Source organism: Spinacia oleracea, chromosome 1, assembly GCF_020520425.1.
Source record: "Spinacia oleracea cultivar Varoflay chromosome 1, BTI_SOV_V1, whole genome shotgun sequence".
Taxonomy (NCBI): domain Eukaryota; kingdom Viridiplantae; phylum Streptophyta; class Magnoliopsida; order Caryophyllales; family Amaranthaceae; genus Spinacia; species Spinacia oleracea.
Window position 1 is genome coordinate 48,630,366 of NC_079487.1, and position 17,779 is coordinate 48,648,144.

The 17,779-nt window shown below is 39.3% G+C and overlaps 1 protein-coding gene across 1 annotated transcript; it reads right to left on the minus strand.

The window, feature by feature from the left end:
- Positions 1-9,628: 9,628 nt before the first annotated feature.
- LOC130464223 (uncharacterized) lies at positions 9,629-15,205 on the minus strand. The gene is made up of 9 exons (XM_056833689.1): positions 14,558-15,205; positions 14,367-14,459; positions 11,020-11,151; positions 10,773-10,897; positions 10,625-10,697; positions 10,435-10,539; positions 10,261-10,315; positions 10,093-10,173; positions 9,629-9,642 (listed from the first exon to the last, which is right to left on the minus strand). The coding sequence occupies exons 1-9, from the start codon at positions 15,203-15,205 to the stop codon at positions 9,629-9,631; spliced, it is 1,326 nt and encodes a 441-aa protein (XP_056689667.1).
- Between the last annotated feature and the right edge of the window lie 2,574 nt (positions 15,206-17,779).

The following is a 17,779-nucleotide window of genomic DNA, read 5'->3' on the forward strand; positions in this document are numbered from 1 at the left end:
CGCGTCCTCCACCGCCTCGACAAGATTGAATCATGCATTTGGATGTTGTATAAATTATTCGTCGTTTGTCTTATAGTTTTTGTGTATTTTCTCCTCCCAAAGTAAATCGACGTTTCCTTTGTAAAAGATCGTAATAATCAATAAAAAGCGTATTTTAAGAGTTGGACAATTTCATCAATATCTTTCGTATGTAAATTACCTCTGTGTGTCGTATTCCCGTAAGTTTTGTTCGCGTTAATTGGGGGACTGTTTTTAGTTATTATGGATTAGGGAAAGCTAATATTACCTTTCATTGGGTCTGTCCGTCTGCAACGCTTAGCACATCAATAGACGTCGTTTTGCTCGGGAAGTCGTTCCCGGGATCACAGCCTACGTACGAATAAAAGGAACAAATTGTTATATGTTTTATCAAACATTATTGAGCTACAATGAACCACAAACATACATTCCTCCCTTGTAACCCCCATTTGTACACTATCAAACATTTGGTGTTTTATATGCCCTCGTTTGGTATAGTAATACCCCAAAATACGTGTTTTCTCGGTCAAATCTGTTTTATACGGATCGAAAATGCATGGCCGAAACTGAATGGTTTGGTACACCATGTAGTTATTGTTTGTGTACCAAACCGTCGTTTGGAACCTTATCTCATACTATATGTCTATGTAAAACGGAAGACACTTACATGAAATTGTAACGACGCAAGGTGTTTAGGTTTTGCTCCCCCCATTTGACAAACGGGATCATGCCGGTACGTAATCGATGGCTGGACTTGGTTGACAGACCAAAACATAACAACACCCCCGGCTCGTCCTTCGGGACCGAATAAGTCATGTTGGTACGTCCCAAGCAGTGTTTGTGCGATAAGCAGTAGTTGAGGTTCATTTATTCTTGACTCGGTCACGATGATAATGGACGGTGTAAGTTGGGAAAACATGCGATAGAAGTGTTCCTTGAACGAAGGCCTGGTTACACCTCTAGCATTCCAAATGACCACTAACATTCCCTTTGCCAGTAGTGTCGGTGTTGTATGACCGACGTATTGTTCTGTTGATCCCAGGTGAATATGGTGGTAACCCTTTTTATACAGGTTCCCTTCACGGTAGAAGACATCAACGTCAATTGAGTGAATGTAGTTAGAGTTTTTCATGACATGAAGTCCATCGGTGTAAGAACCAAAAAATATAGGGGTTTTTTGATTGGTACAGTGTATACCGGTGTTTGGTCAATATGTAGTACTGGAATGCGATCAATGAAAGGTAAGTAATTATAAGGGATTACCTCAAACGCCTCAAACTCGGCCCTACTCCTAGCTTCCCACTCTATGTAAGCTAACAAACCAGCTGGAATACGACCACCCGAGTCTTCGGGAGTGGGGAGGTGGAATGGTAATACACGGTTGTTCTCCGTTACCATGAACCTACCGGGAAATCCTTCTCTGTCCGATGTTTTTGAAAATATTGCCCGTACGATAGTGTCCCTATCAACGGGGTTCCACTCCTCTTCCCCTATGATCTCGTCATAGGTCTGAAAGTAAAAGGTTCGATTTATATCCAACTCATATCGCATACCCGCAGCCGGGGAGAAGTACATTGCTTCGCGAGGATGATATAGGAGGTTCCTGGTTGGGGACGTTTCATTGCTTACACATTGTTTTAAAACGTTTTGGGTTGGTGATTTTGGCATTAGGCTTCCTTTGATTAACAGTATAGGGGGACTTCGGGTTTGATTGTAGGGGAGGACCTCAAGTCAGTCAGTCGTTAGTGATAAATAGGGCAACTGGTAACTTTAATTACGGATGTTGGTGTTAAAGTACGTTGTAGTTATTGCATTTCCCCTTAAAATTTTATAATACATAAACAATACAAATTCAGATACTTTGACCTTGTATTTTTTCCTCGTATTTTTTGTGAATAGTACATTACACAAGTAAGTTTATTTTATGTCTTTTCATTAATATACTCTAGGTACGCCAACCACCCTTTACTAAAGTTGTACTTGGACTTAAACCCCAACCACCAACAAAGGTAATCATTCATTGTTGCATTCCTTATCCTGTACTTCTATAATTAAAATGAGGCATTCCTAGGTTTTATTTCATTTTGCATCCAACTTTCTATAGAGATTTAACAAGAAACTACTTCCAGTCATGGCGGGTGGTCCTACTCGGAAAGAAAATAAAAGGTAACTTCTGCTAATGTATGACCTTGTTCTGTTAAAGACAAATATGTGATAAATACGGCTTTTTTGTTGTGTTTATGATTATATTACACCATTGACATCTATTTATTTTAGTTTATTAATGTCGATCGTACTTTACTAATACGGAGTGTGTACAAAATCGCTTGGTATGGTACATTTGTGTAAATATATTTGCATTCATGGAAAAGGCAAGGCAGCTGAACAGGAAGAAACACCAAGGACTAGGAGGTATACAGCCAGGGAGAAGGGAAAGGCCAAGGTAATGGATAGTGACGAAGTGTTAAAGGTCATGGCTGATTCCGGCCAACGCGACGTAAAGGACGTCGTCGGGATCCACACGGTATGTAAAAGGGCTGAAAGCCTTGTCTTCCCCCACCTTCTGGCAGCTGTGTCCAGGAACGGGGATGAAGCCATAGGTGGAATAAACTTCAACCCTAAATGGCCGTACCTCACACCTCTCAAGATAGTTAGTGCAAGACGCTTCAGGAAAGAGGCGTACTGTTTTTTATATTACTTACTAGATTCGTATAAGATGGCTTTTAGTTTTAACCTGAACAAACTTAAAAAAATCATCCTTAAGTGCATGGAAAATGATCTTTTCTACCGCTACCTTGTCAAATTCTTTGAGATGTTCAAGCCCTTGAAAGGGTGGTTGGATGAGGTCAATTACAGGTTACAGGTACATGAGACAGAGTCGGGTCCATTCGGCCTACTAGTGCTTGGTCGGAAATACATGGGTTTCAAAGAAAGGGAGACCACGTTCGAGTGGATGAATTTCGGAAACGAGGATCATTTTACTACCTCTCTTACGATGAAGACAACTACCTCCATTTCAAGAACGAAATGATAGATCTGAATGGGTTGGAGACGATGAGTGAGTTGGATTTACTCCTTGAAAACCCTTTTTACTCTACGCATAACTACCCTGCTCATTACGATCAGCAGATGGAACTGGCCTACGCTTCGAGATGTTCTAAGATATATTATCACGACGAGGACATGGTGTACTTTCACCCTGACTCAGCTGATGAGTACGATAGTTCTAACAGCGACGCAAGTGAAGAAATTTGATGCTAATTGGTACCTACACTTCGCTAATATGGGTACCAAATGATGCGGTTTGGGATACACAAACATTACGTAATCGGTGTGTCCTCGGTAAGTTTATGTTTTGTATTCTGAAAGTGTTATTACTTTATCCCTAGGAGGTTTGCAAAATTCTCCCAAAAGCTTGTATTTTTTGGTCGTTTTCAGTAAGGCCCTAGGACTGTATTTGTACTATGTAATCGGTATTTGGTACACACGGTAGTACCAAATAGCCAATTCGTATTTTATGTGAATTTATATGAGTTCACAATTAATATGTTATTAACATTACATTTGTCATGATAGTCTAGCATTACTAATAAATAAACCTTGTTCAATTTAATACAAATTCTAACATTATATATCATAATACAACACTTAAGGAATTTAATTCTTCAGCTTACACAACACTGATTATAAGAATATAGCCGACTACGAATACAAACCAATATAATAAGAACCCTAGTTGTTTATAATTGTTGTAGTTGACTCACCCTCAATCCTTGCCATCTTCATAGACCCAACTCCGACGTACGGGCTACTTTTTTCTTTCTTGACACGTAAACCACCGGCTGTACACAAAATTGTAAGTATGAGTTACATAGTAGACGTCGAATTAGGAAACGTATTGAATATAATTGGGTGCGTCCTCATTTGAACTTATATACTCTTGTACTTACTTAGCTACCTACCCACAACATTAATTTGGAGAGGCCATCGCACAATCTAAAAGTGTCCAGAAATATTAAGGTGGATTGCAAAGATGATACTAGTGTAGTTTGTGTTTGGTACCACATTCGTAAAAGTTATTAAGAAAAGTAGTAGAAAGGTACAAATACATGCACGGGAATGGAACCCTTTTCGACCTTATTACGGTACTAAACTCTCAGATTAAGGTCAAATTTCATGTAAAGGTAATCAATGTCGTTTTAAAGGGCATTTAATCTAAGTAGAGTATGTAGAAAGAGGGGTGTTGTACGCTTTTTACCTCAAATGTGAAGTTGAACAACCCGCTTTCTGCCGTGGAATCATCTTCTTTGTAGGATATGAATAGATCGTTAACGCGCCACATAAGAACCACCCCCCCACACTGATCTATGTTATCGAACACTGCACTCTCGTACTTTCCTGGTAGGGTAGTTATCAGTTCCTGACAATGTTCGTCGCTTATCCTGGCTTCAGTGACAATCAAGAGAGCCGGGTGGTGGGTTGCAAACAGTTCCAAGAATGTCGCCTTGAATGATGGCCTTGTCATGGACTTAGCGTTCCATATTGACACAATCAAACCGCGTGGGATCGTATTTGGTACCCCCTCGAATTTGTTTTGTCCCTCAACAAAAATGTCTGTGTAGGCACGAGACATGCCCCAAAAAAATCGCCGGCTCACTCTGACATTTAGGCTATAGAAAAAGTCCTCCGCCCTCATAATGTGAATAGTGTCTGAGTAGGATGCAATGAAAATGTGTGCGTCGAAGGCGGAGATGTTATAAATTGGTAGATCCTAGACATCTATGTCTGGGACGGGGTCAACGACTGCAAGAAGCTCCGTTGGGTACAACTTCCAGTCAAGTTGTTCCCTCAGTTGGTTGGAGCACCAGTCGAGAAACCTCCAGAAGCCCAAATGCATGTGCGGTTGGTCTCTGATTAAAGGACGGTGAGCTGCAGCAGCATTCCCTTCAGTTGTTGCCTTGATGGCACAAGGGAAATTTTCATGGGTGTACGGCAATTTGTCCATGACAGCAGTAACTTGAAAATTCAAGTCCGTCTTAATTGCTTCATCTAACGGAAAAAGCATTTCTAAGTCTTCCATGTCGACGTAGTACGAGGTGTTGTTGTAGTCCAACTCAGGAACGTTTGTTGATTTTGGTGGATTGAAATAAAAAACACAATTTGGATGTGAAAGGTAATTTTGGCAAGTCCCAGAGACCTGGTTTTGCGCAACCCTACTCGAAATCGACTTCAGTTTCTTCATGCTAAAAGGTAGTAATGAGAAATTGGCTTTTGAGTGAGGGGGAAACACTTATGGCTATAAGTTTGTATAAAGGGAGAAGATTAAATGAAGTTATACTAGAACAGGTAGTTGATAGCCATTACTTACAGTGGTTGAAAGTAATTAATGTGACTCACATTTCCCAACGTTTTTACGTAAGTTAGTAAATGAACTTCAAATATTTACATTTGGAACCCCAAACTACCAATTAACTAGGTTTGGTATACGATGATTTATTCCCGTATACTTTTTAAACCGGTATGTACTCAAACAAAACAATACAAACTTATCTATATACACACTTATAAATACTCCGTATCACACCTGGACCATAAATACATGAAACATATATGTGTTATACAAAAGGTTTAGTTAATAAACAATCGTTGAGAGTGTGGATTGTTTGGGACTCTGTATTTAGGAGGTTGAGACAGCATAACCTTGGGAATGGTACTTTATGGGGATAAAACAATGACAAACTTGGCGTGGTAGTTTTTAAGTTTGGTAGGCGGGTATTGCGCACCATACCCCCGATGGGTAGTTACATATAGAAAGGCAGTTTCATTATAATAATAAAGGTAGTTATTCATTTCCACATTATTTGGATAAGGACGGACCCAGGGATCGTCTTCTATAAATAGGAGAACACATTCACGTTTATAGAGTGCATGTATTGGAGAAATACGATAATAAAATGGCATCGTCCGCAAACTCAAGATGGTCTGGCGTCCCTCATAGACCCACGGCGGAAGAACGTGCCATGGAAGAAATTAATGCAAAGGTCCATCAAGGAAGCGCAAATAACTCAACGTGACTGCATAAAATCAACAATGATAAGAATGAGGTGGGAAGGGAATAATCGGGCTGAGACCCTTTTCAAGGATTTGCTACAGAGTTATGACGATGTGGAGAAGGGCTTTGATGAAATGAACAAGGTAATGGAGAATGGGATACGAAATTGCAAAGAACATATACATCGACTCAAATCCATGCAACGTCATTTCTTTACATCGCTACACTAGGCGCTGCGTATCGGTGGTCATGGGGATCTTTGTGACCATATGAAAGAAATCATTGAGCAATATGACGACGCAGAACAAAGGGTGATTGATCTTAATATAGGAATTGAGCGTATCAAGTCCCCTACGCTTGCTCCGTGAGACTGATTATTCCCTTCGTTAACGCAATTCCGTATGTTTGCTAAAGTAAGGCGTGAAGCATTATAAGTAGTACATATTAATAGTAAGTTAGTGTGACGCAGTGTAAGTTGTAAATGTTATTTTAAAAATTGATGTCATTGTGTACAACTGTGTAATGTTGGTGCGTCTTTCTGTTTATGAAATTAGGCTTTGCAGATGTGTGTAAGTGTGTCTTATGATAAGTGATTGCAAGTATGTTAAGTGTTTACAACTATTTAATGAACCATATTGTGTAATTACCATTTGTGGGTAATTTTATTGTAATTTTCGATAACGCCTTTGTACTCGACTACGCTAAATTTTCATACGGGCTACTTAATACTCGACAATCCTATTTTTTCGTCAACATTTAGTGTAACGAAGCGACGCTGTCTGGTAATTTCTTTGGGGGTCTTTAATAAAGCTGAAATGTTAAAGCGTATTAGGTTGAAAATCGCGCGAATTGAATATCATAACTGACAACAAAGGTCAGCAGTTTGAAGAAGATATAAAGTTTGAAGAAGATATAAGGTTTCTTAAGTGTAAATGTTGGCGTCAATAAGTGTGAGTATATTGTGACGGTTGATTATCTATATTGTGACGGTTGATTATCTAAATAATATAAAACCGAAGAGGTGGCAGTTTCGTGACCGTTACATCAAATCCTCTATAAATAACACTTAGTATGAGGGAGATATTCAAAAACTTTATTCTCTCTTCACATCTCTTCACAACAAAGCATTTCATTTGCAAAATGGAAATTCCACCAAATGCATACCCCAACGTCTGCCCTAACCACCATTACCGTTATGATCATGTCGCACAACACAAAACTGCTCGCAAACCAGATCTCATACAAGAATTCGAGATCGACCTCGCGGAAAAGTACGGTCATGCGGTGGTTGCACCAGACCAACACGGTGATGAACATCCCACGAGCTTCGATATTGTTGCAGGAGATGAGAATGTAATGGGTATCATATGGTCTAAGATGGACAAGCCAACTAGGGCTAATTTAGTGTTCGCATGCAAGAAGTGGGCCATGGAACTGATCAATCAATACTACCGCCCCCACTTCGACTGCAGATTCTCCGAAAGAGTACATACCGTTAATTTTCGATACTATGAGATCCTAGAGTACAAAGAAACAAATGGCACTTACACAAGGATTAAATATAAGTGCGTCTGTGACCTGTGGAAGGAAGCATCAAATCTCTTCAACCCTAGGGAAACGCTGCTCAATGTACCGCGTGACATTGATTTCAATAATTTCGATCAAAGTGGAAACAATGCAAACTACAATTGGAGGATTCAGTGTGGTGCCATGTAATATCTTGGAATTGGAATTCTCTACCCATTTTCGTTCTGTTATTTCAATGTCATAGTTTTAGGTGTGTGATTGTTTTCTTTTCATCTTATGTTTTGCTTAATTTTATTTAAATGCCCTAGTGTGAAGTGTGATTTGGTGTGTTTGTCATCCTCCTTTAGATTATGTTATTGTAATGTAAAGGTGTGATTTGGTTTAATAACTATGATTGCTAAAATGAAGTATGTTTTTAAAATTTGTATAATGGTAATTAGGTTTTCAATAACGAACGACAAATAACACTAACAGTTTCAAAGGTCATGTTATAATTTCGTCGAATGGTCTACGATTACCCTTATTCCGTAGGCATATGGTACCATTGAGTAAAGTAGTACCAAACCAATGAACAACACATGTTTGGTACTGTTTATATTGCGACAGAGGTACCAACGGTATAATTTTTTCAAATTAAAGGAATTGTGTAAGGTTAGCATAACCAAATATGGGTGTTTTTTTTTATTAAATGGATAAGGTGGCAGTTATGTGACGGTTAAAACAGGCGCTCTATAAATAACACTTCCTGTGAGGGTTATTTCCATAAACTTCATTGTCTTCACAAAGCATTTCCATAAACTTCATTGTCTTCACAAAGCATTTCCATAAACTTCATTGTCTTCACAAAGCATTTCATTCGAGAAAATGGAAATTCCGCCAAATTATTACCCCAGAGTCTGTCCTAACCACCGTTACCGTTTCGATTATACGGAACAACACAAAACTGCTCGCAAACACGACCTCATACAACAATTCGAGATCGACCTCGCGGAAAAGTATGGCTATGCGGTGGTTGAACCAGACCAACACGGATGTGCGAAGTCCAAGAGCGTCCAAATTGTTGCCGGAGATGCTAATATAATGGGTGTCATATGGTCTAAGATGGACAAGCCAACTAGGGCTAATTCAGTGTTCGCATGCAAGAAGTGGGCCATGGAATTGATCAATCAATACTACCGCCCCGACTTTGATTGGAAATTCTCCGAAAGAGTACGTACCCTTAATTTTCGATACTATGAAACCCTAGAGTACAAAGAAACAAATGGCACTTACACAAGGTTTAAATATAAGTGCGTCTGTGACCTGTGGAGGGAAGGGTCAAATACCTTGAACCCTAGGGAACCACTACTTAATGTACCGAGTGACATTGATTTCAATAATTTCGACACAAGTGTGGGGAATGCAAACTACAGTTGGAGGATTCAGTGTGGTGGCATGTAATGTCCTGGAAGTCTGGCCATTTGCATACTATTATTTCAATGCCATAGTGTTAGCTGTGTGATTGTTTCATATTTCACAAATTTATTGCTTTAGTTATTTTTTTAATTACCCTGTGTGTTTGACATCCTCCTTCAGCATAATATTTCCTTTGATTTGGTTAGTGTGAATGTAAAAGTGTGATTTGGTTAGTTTAAACATATGTTTATGTGTTGATTCCAGATTACTCTACAAACAATACACAAGATCACATTTTTCAATTTTTAAATTCAAATTAACGAGAATTAACCACAATAAAAACCCAACTACCGAACTTGATACCAAACGGGTGATAATTTACGGCTGATAATGTACCAAACCAAGGTATTGTACGTTTTTATCTCATATTAGTATTCAGTTGAGTCTGAATCAAATAGAAGAGGTATACCAAACTGTAACCCTTATAACATATGATTAATATTACCGAAAATTAAATAGTTCATTTACAAAGAACCGTCCAGAATCATATTACCCAATGGTAACGGGGGATAATGTAATCCATGATTCGTATTACCCTCTTCGCTTTAAATAATGGAAACTACTGAATAATGGAAACTACTTCACACGATCTGCATAAATATATACAGGATGAATTATACAAAATGTAGAAATTCGTGCGCCAGTACTTATGTATCTCAACTCGTGTGCCAGTACTTAATGTTTTGTTGCAACCGTTAATTTCACTCTTAATATCTCAACTCGTGTGCCAGTACTTATGTATCTAAAAAAAACTAATGTGTCAAAATTGTATTTCGATACAAAATTACCAGCCTGTCGAACGGGTCGGACCTGACTTAGAACTTGATATAACCTTTTTATCCTTTATAACAATAAACACTGCTGAAATGATAAGTAGTTATTGACTAAATTCATAAACACCGCAAATTTTGATTACTGAGGTCACCGTGTTTGCGTACTATTTTGTCTAACTCTTAATCATCCAACTTTTGTAGCAACAATTACTAATGTTCGTGTGGTACATATATGATCTTGTTTGGTACTCAATTTATGCTTGGTACCATGCAAAGCCGGAACAAAGTTCAGGCTGTACCAAACTCGTAGATTGTACCCAAACTTTTCTAATAACGGTACCAAACAACCTATTAAGTACCACAACACGTACCAAACTCGTATTGTAAATCTTTAATGCACGATACAAAGCATACCACAAAACTTACAAAACATACCTGCAAGCAATGAATCCCATCTCCTAGGAATAATGTGAGTATCAAAAGACAACAACTATGATTTAGTTCACGCGTTAATCACATTTCAAAAATTGACCAGATAAGTGTGCAATTGTTTTCTCGGTTAAAAACCCTAAACGTTAGCAGATGAAGCACGACCAAACATCAACGAACTGGGCAGTGGGTTGCAACGATTTGGGGAAGAAGCGGGCGGCAGGAGTTGAAATCTGAATTCAAGTGAGACAAAAACAGTGCCTTCCGAGCTACATTGATGTCCCCCTGTCCCAAAACAAGTTTGAAAAGACGACTGTAAGTTTATAGTGTGGGGGTATAGCACTTACAGTTACAGTAGTAGAGGACTTACCACTTGCATCGTCTTTGTAAATGCCCTTGCACTTTCCTGGATAGCCATAAGCATTACTATTCCACACGCATGACTACAAAGCCAAACAAAACATATCAGTAAGACTTAAGGTGGTTACTCGACGATGAAAAGGTAGCATAAACAGTACTTGTCGTTGTAGTCAGGGAAGCTAATGGAGTCCAAGGGCCAAGTATGCATTTGCTTCAACTTCCAAACAAGAGCTGCATGATACTGCGTGTCCCTCCAATGTAGAACGTACTCCACAGCTGCTATCTGGAATGAGGAGACCGTATTATGTTAGTACAATAAAATGAGTGAAGTCAATGTTCTTAAACTCCCACCAAACCAGGTTAAGTAAAAACTAAGTAAAAACTACATATCACATGATTAGATACCAATTTTTTAACATCCCCAGAATGCTCGGAAGCAGGATTAGTATACATGCTGTCAATGAACCATATCTTCTGGTCTTTCAGTGCAAAAGCAACACACCACCAATGTCCGTTGTCCACAACTGGAACATAGACCTGGACATGATAATTACAAATTCTTACAAATCGCATACCTGTGTGTCGCGGACAATTAATACACCAAAAACTAAAATAACAAATTGTACAAGGACGTTCCTCAAAAAGAAGACAGATCCCGAACTGACCAAATAGAGAGCAATCATTCAACGTAAAAGGCATGTAGGAACTTATTTCCAAATCCTTAAAATACGGCCTCATCACTCAGTTATTAGTCCGAAAATAGTCAGACACATGTTGTTGGCATATAATCAGACATCTAAACATGGAGTAAAAAGACTAATTAGACTTACCACAGATAAATCAACTGACACAATCTTCTGGAGAGGGGTGGACCACTTCTTCAGCAGACCAGCATATGTTTCCCTCGTCTTTAATTTCTGATACTGTAAAGCACAACAACAAAAAACTAAGCAACCTCGTACGCTTACTTTATTGATTTCATTAATGGTGAATATTAGGAGAACATACCGCAAATGAGGAGTCCAGCATGATTCTGCGAGAATTTGTTGGGTATTCCAGAGCCCATTCCCTGTTGTATATGTTTGCAACGGCCCGAACATACTGGGAATGCACGTACTCCCTAGGACGCACAACCGAGTAGCACATCATCCGATTTGCATCATTATCATCACACTCGATAAGCATGGCCCCCCTGCAAACATAAAATACAGATACAAGTGATTATCATTACATAAATGTACAACGTACATTAGTGTATACAACGTACTTAAGTGTTACATGAGTAAAAGTTGTAGAACGTACTGCTCTTTCCCTTTAGGATTGTATGACTCCACATAAGCTACTACGTCACTCTCAAGTTTTGTCATTCGTACTCGCGTCTGCCGGTAGCGTGTTTTTGGGTTTGTTCTCGGAATCCTTAGGATCAATTTCTCCCGTGGTCGTTCTTGGTCATTAGTTTGGAGATTCTCATCAGTGTTCTTCCCTTCAGTGGGGTTATCTTGACTGGTGTTCTCTTCACTGTTCTTATCTTCAGAGGGGTTATCTTGAGCGATGTTCTCCAAGGGCGATGCTGCAACCGTTCCTTGCACAGGACCATTAGCCGGTCCCTCATCATCGTCATCATCCCTATTATTCGGCCCCCCATCCTTGACGCCACCATCCTGCTCTTCCGGCTCCTCAACATTCTCCTCACCATTGTCTTCATCATCCTCTTTGTCTTCAACTACACCCAGCTGTCCCAGCTTCTCCGATGACATTCCATCTGAAGGTGGCCCGTCACCAGCTTGAACCTGTCCGTGCTGATGTGTCTGGTCGATCGGGTGCTTGCTTGTTTCTGGGTCAGTTGCTACTACACCAACATCATCAGCAGTGTGGACCAAAGGTACATCACCGTGGCTGACAGCAGTGTGGACCAAAGGTACATCACCGTGGCTGACCGGGTCTAGGGGATTCATAACTGGAACACTCCCATGAGGGCCCAAAATACACGTCCCCCATCAGACGGTTGCAACTCCACATCGGAATCGTCATCGGCATCCAACTCTGTAAGCACCTTATTGACAGACTTGTCCAACGGCATAGCCACACCATCAACATCTATCGTCAAATGATCGGTACCATGATATGACCTCATTCCTCTTTCACGGGATACGCCCCGGTGATCTTGAAATAATGGAGCAAGCTGCCCCATAACCTAAACAGAAAAAAAGGTAAAGTAATTCATACACACAGACATGACTCCTCCAGACCTTGGTGAGTACTATTTTTTACTAGTTAAACATGTATGCCTGTTTATCACTAACACTCAATATTTGAAAATTATCCCACTACAGAGAGTACCAAACACCATCAATATCATTCATATGGTACACCTAAAGACATTTATGAGTACAATTTGAAACCCTAAAACATTTATGGCTATTAATCACTAACATCAACATAAAATTGAGGAAAGCGTTTAACTTCCCATACCATCTCTGTGACCTCCTGAGCTAGGGTGCGTCTCCATTATGAAGAAGTCATCTGTGCTACCATCTCAGCAACCTCTACTGCGGGAGACCGTCTACCCTCCCTGTCGTAAAGGGGATGAGGATCCCCGTACACAACTTCAACAGTCTGGAAAGATTATAAAAGGAATAGATTTCAGTCAGATTAGATAATACAAAATTTAATATGACAAATACGACCGACTAACAACCAGTTACCCACCGTAATCCTTCCATAATCTTCACTCGCTTTCCTATCCCGATTCTTGGCCTCATCCACTTCCTCCTGTGTCCAGACTTTGATCCTTGGAAACTGATCCCATCTCACAGGTTGCCTGGATAAATGGTCTAGGTAGAAAATCTGTAAAACAAATCCACTTTCAGGTAAGGCACTGTAATATAAGACAGGATACTAACACCACAACAATAACAGTATTAACCTTTTATATAATTTAAAACATTAAATATTTCAGTAAGATAGACGCACCAGCAAAAACAACACACAACCACCAGTCCCAGCGGCATACCCCTGATGGTCTATCTTCCGCTGACAGGCGTCTCCGTAGTCTAAAAGCCATGTGTGACAAAACTCACACCAATTGTACAGTGATGCATTCTTTGCCACGGAAACTGCACCTAGCAATTTTAAAGACATGTTACCCCCATCGGTAGAAGGACATAAAATCTGCCCCAGCAACACAATCATGAAATTTTCCATGAACGAGGCCCTATCACGGTGATTAGCCAGGGGCTTTATCTTTCCTTCACCGTCAACCGGCCCTGCCAATTCCTTTACAGATTTTGCTATGATTATTGTGCTCTTTGAGGTTGATGTATTCTTTTCACCATACTTGAGGGCCATCGCTTTAAGGGTGCCTGGAGGAAGATCAGACTCCTTCACTAGCACCGGAAGACCGTTGTTCTGGAATCCGAATACATATTCCCAATGGGAAGCAGTTATCGGCAACACATGGCCGTCCCCTCCAACAAGGTAACTGTTACCCCCATCCAACCGGGACATCAGCCAGTAGCACAACTGCCTAGGTAGCTTGGATATTTTCAAATCCAACATCCCCCCGAAACCCATTTTCCTAACGCAACTTCTCCTTGACTCATCAAAAGCAGCAATAATCTTAGAAAATGCATCCGTGCGACAGATAACGCTTGGTTGCTACACATAATAGTTTAAGTAAAAAATTGAAATTATCAACTGACAAAACCTAATCAAAATAAACAATTCATCTTTAAATAAAGGATCAATAGTACCTTCCGGCCACAATTAGCCCGCTGAGTAGCAACTACCACGCCGTGAAACTTCGCATACTCACCCCTAGACATAGGATGTTTGGGAATCGGTACCTAAATATGAAAAAAACATTAGCATCTACTACGTAGAAAAAACATTATTATACCCTAAAAATCCTTAAAAACAATGAATAAATTTCAAAATTATATACCCGCACAAACATCCTCCTGTTATTCCCTCTGATTGCCTTCTGTTTTGCAGGGGGCTTTCCTTTTGCTACCCCTGTTTCATCAAACTTCCTACCCATCTGCTCCATCGCAGGAAGTATCGTCTTCTTCACAGGTCTCCTTCCCTCGTCAACATCATCATAATCCTCTCTACGCCTCTTCCGCATCATCTGCAGATGTGCCTTCTTCTTCAAAGCATTCTGCCCGACCTCCTTCCAACTCTTCCCTCTTTTCTGAACGCGAACAACAACATCCTCTCCTTCATCTTCATACCCACCATCCATATATTCACCGTCTTCTTCTTCTATATCTTCTTCCTCCTCTACTTCATCGTATGAAATAACCCTCCTGCTTTTAGCAGATTGCCTTTTCTTTGGCGCACGTTTCACTGTTCTCTGGCATAATTCATCCTCGAATTCTTCGTCCTCATATATCTCATCCTCATATTCATCATCTTCAACATCTTCATATGCATCCCCGTCAAAAACAGATTCTTCACTGTCATCCCAAGACAGCGATCGCCCTTCCTCATCTTCTTTCATTTCTTCATCGACGACAGGGTCTTTGCCCTTTAGCTTACTATTCCGAGCAACTTCCACGCGTTTTTCCTTAAAAACAATATTGAAATACATATCTTGTTAATAAACGTATAACAATATACATACTATCAATTATCAGCAAATACGATACACTCATAAAATGAGCAGTGACACTCACCCTAGGTTTGCTGCTGCTACCACTTTGTCCCTTGATAACCATCCTACAAATACAATTTTACCAATCATTATACCATGCATACCTTCGATATAACAGTACCAAACACATTGGTAATTTAGGTTTGGTACCAAAGAAAATACCAAATCATATATCCTTTACCTAAATGTACCAAAAGATGTAATATTTTCCATTTGGTACCAGATCAAGTACCAAACAACAATAAAACAAACAAAGGTAGTTTTAAAAGCATGCCATCACACGAATTAAACATTAATCAAGCACCCCTTCATATCAGTTTAACTTTACCTAAACGAAGGCTTATCAAATTACTTAATTCGACTAGGAAAGTAATTCAACAACAAACATCACAGTATAAAATTCGCATAATAACCACAAATTAACCACTAATTAACCCCAAAATATGAAAAGTCCATAAAAATAGCTACTTCATCACTAAATTAAATATACACACTTAAATTTCCATAACAAGAGCTACTTCAAGTAATTAGAACATAATTGTGAAAAAAATTCACTTTCAATTCATTAGCAACACAATTGTCAAACAAAATGGTGAAACCCTAAAAATCAAATCAGCCCCAAAAAACTGTGAAAAGAAAAACTATTACCAAAACAAGAACTAAAGAACAATTCATACAGAAATAAATTAACTTCACATGGAAAGTAATTCAGAAGTTCCTTAGTTAACAAATATCAACCGAATATAATCGCCCTGGCAAACACCCTTTTTGGACTGTATGAATTGGAAACCGGTCACGAAGTGGCTAACCTTCTAACGAGAGACTGAGAATTTGGGCAGTTCTTGCCGGAGAATTTGGAGGGAGATCAATTGAGCGGGAGAGCACGCAATGAGGAAGAAGACGAAAGAACCGTATTTTGGAAAGAAACAGTAAAAATGTAACCACCATCTGATTTTTTACATAACATTAAATTAATAATCAGTAAATTATAAAATAGAAACTAAAGATAAATTGAAAAGTCAAAAAAAATTTTGAAATTCAAATTTTGGAACAGAATTTTAGAGAGAGAAGTTGCAAAATATCTGAAGTGGTGATTAAGGTGGGCCACCCACCTTTACTCCACTTACAATTACCTTCTTTTCCCTAGTATACCATTGTTATGGTATACCCAGTATCGTTTTAGACAACCTCTAGAACTAGTGGGTTTTTGGTTGTGTTCTTTGTGTTAAGAGATTTTGGCTACTTTTATTCATTGGGTTTCTAACCGTCGTCGTCTCGTAGTGTCGGATAACTGCGGTCATGACGGTAAAGATTAAAGTTAGTAGGGGTTTCAAGTATAGGGCCAATTTCGTCCCTCTTGTTTCCGTAGCTTCTTTAATTCGGTTATGTTGCCTTGTTTATTTATTTTATTATTTTTGGAATGGTTGTATTGTGTTGGTGTATGTTGTGGTTTAGGGGGTTTAATTGTCAATTTTGTGGTTGTAGTATAACATATGCGTTGCTTGCAGTTTTAGATAGTCAATCCTTTAGGCTCCTTGTGGTTTTTATGTTGTTAGGTAAAGTTTAAAAGTTCATGGTTGGATTGTTCAAGGTTGGGAAACATAGAGGTTATGTATATAATTGGGTGTCGTGGATTTCCTTATTGGTGTTAAAATAGTGTCAGCCCTTTACTTTGTGCAAGGGTCCTTAGTTATTACTCCCATTATAGGTAGTATGTTGGGTCCTAGGATGAGGAAAGAAGGTAGTATGTATAGGTTTTAAAGTAGTACTTGGTGGATGCGAGTGTTGGTTACTTTCTAGGTTTGTGAAGAGCACTTCTTTTTCTTTCGCCACTCTCAAAATCTCTTACCCGAAGATAGCTCGCCCAATGCAAATTTTGGGGGTTCAAAGTTTGTCCAGGTTCAAAGGCGACAAACTCCGAGTATCCGTTCATGTGGATACCGAGTCATCTATGGTGGCCCAATTTATGTGTGAGCTTTTTCTCACAAGTTGGGTCAGTCATCTCGTGTTTACACCATTCTTTTGTTTTTTTCTTCGTCTTATTTTTTTCTTCGTCTTCATCTTAAAGGGTAAAAGACTCCCCGAGGTGCTAATTGCCCATGCCACGACACAAGTGGAAAAGGGAATGGGGGTGCAAGATGAGGCCATCTTTCAAAGACCAACGTACATGTGGCTTATATTTATGTACTTCTTTTAGTATCTGCAAGCAGTTTGAACTCATATAAGCATCTTTGGTTATTGGGTTTGCCGCTTCTCCTCTCTCTCCCTCTTTCTCTCTCTCTTTTTAGGGTTTATAAAAATTAGGGTTTTCTAGGGCGAAAATAGCCAATTTTCTTCGGAAATTTGGTTATTTTCGCCCCTTCTCTTTCAATTCTGTTGTGTTTTTTGCGTTAGATCTCAATAAATTAAACTACATAGTTTCAGTGTAGTAAGTATCCCTATGGTGGGTTTGATTGTTTCAGTGTCGTACGTACCCCTATGGTGGGTTTGTTTTTAGTTAAGTTTTGTGTG

Bases quoted from the DNA above. Each gene is read 5' to 3' on its own strand.
- LOC130464223 (XM_056833689.1), bottom strand. From the start codon at position 15,205: ATGTATTTCAATATTGTTTTTAAGGAAAAACGCGTGGAAGTTGCTCGG. The intron at 14,460-14,557 runs GTATATAATTTT...TTTCATATTTAG, and splicing joins ACAGGAGGATGTTTGTGCGG to GTACCGATTCCCAAACATCC. The intron at 10,698-10,772 runs GTACTGTTTATG...TTGGCTTTGTAG, and splicing joins TTCCCTGACTACAACGACAA to TCATGCGTGTGGAATAGTAA.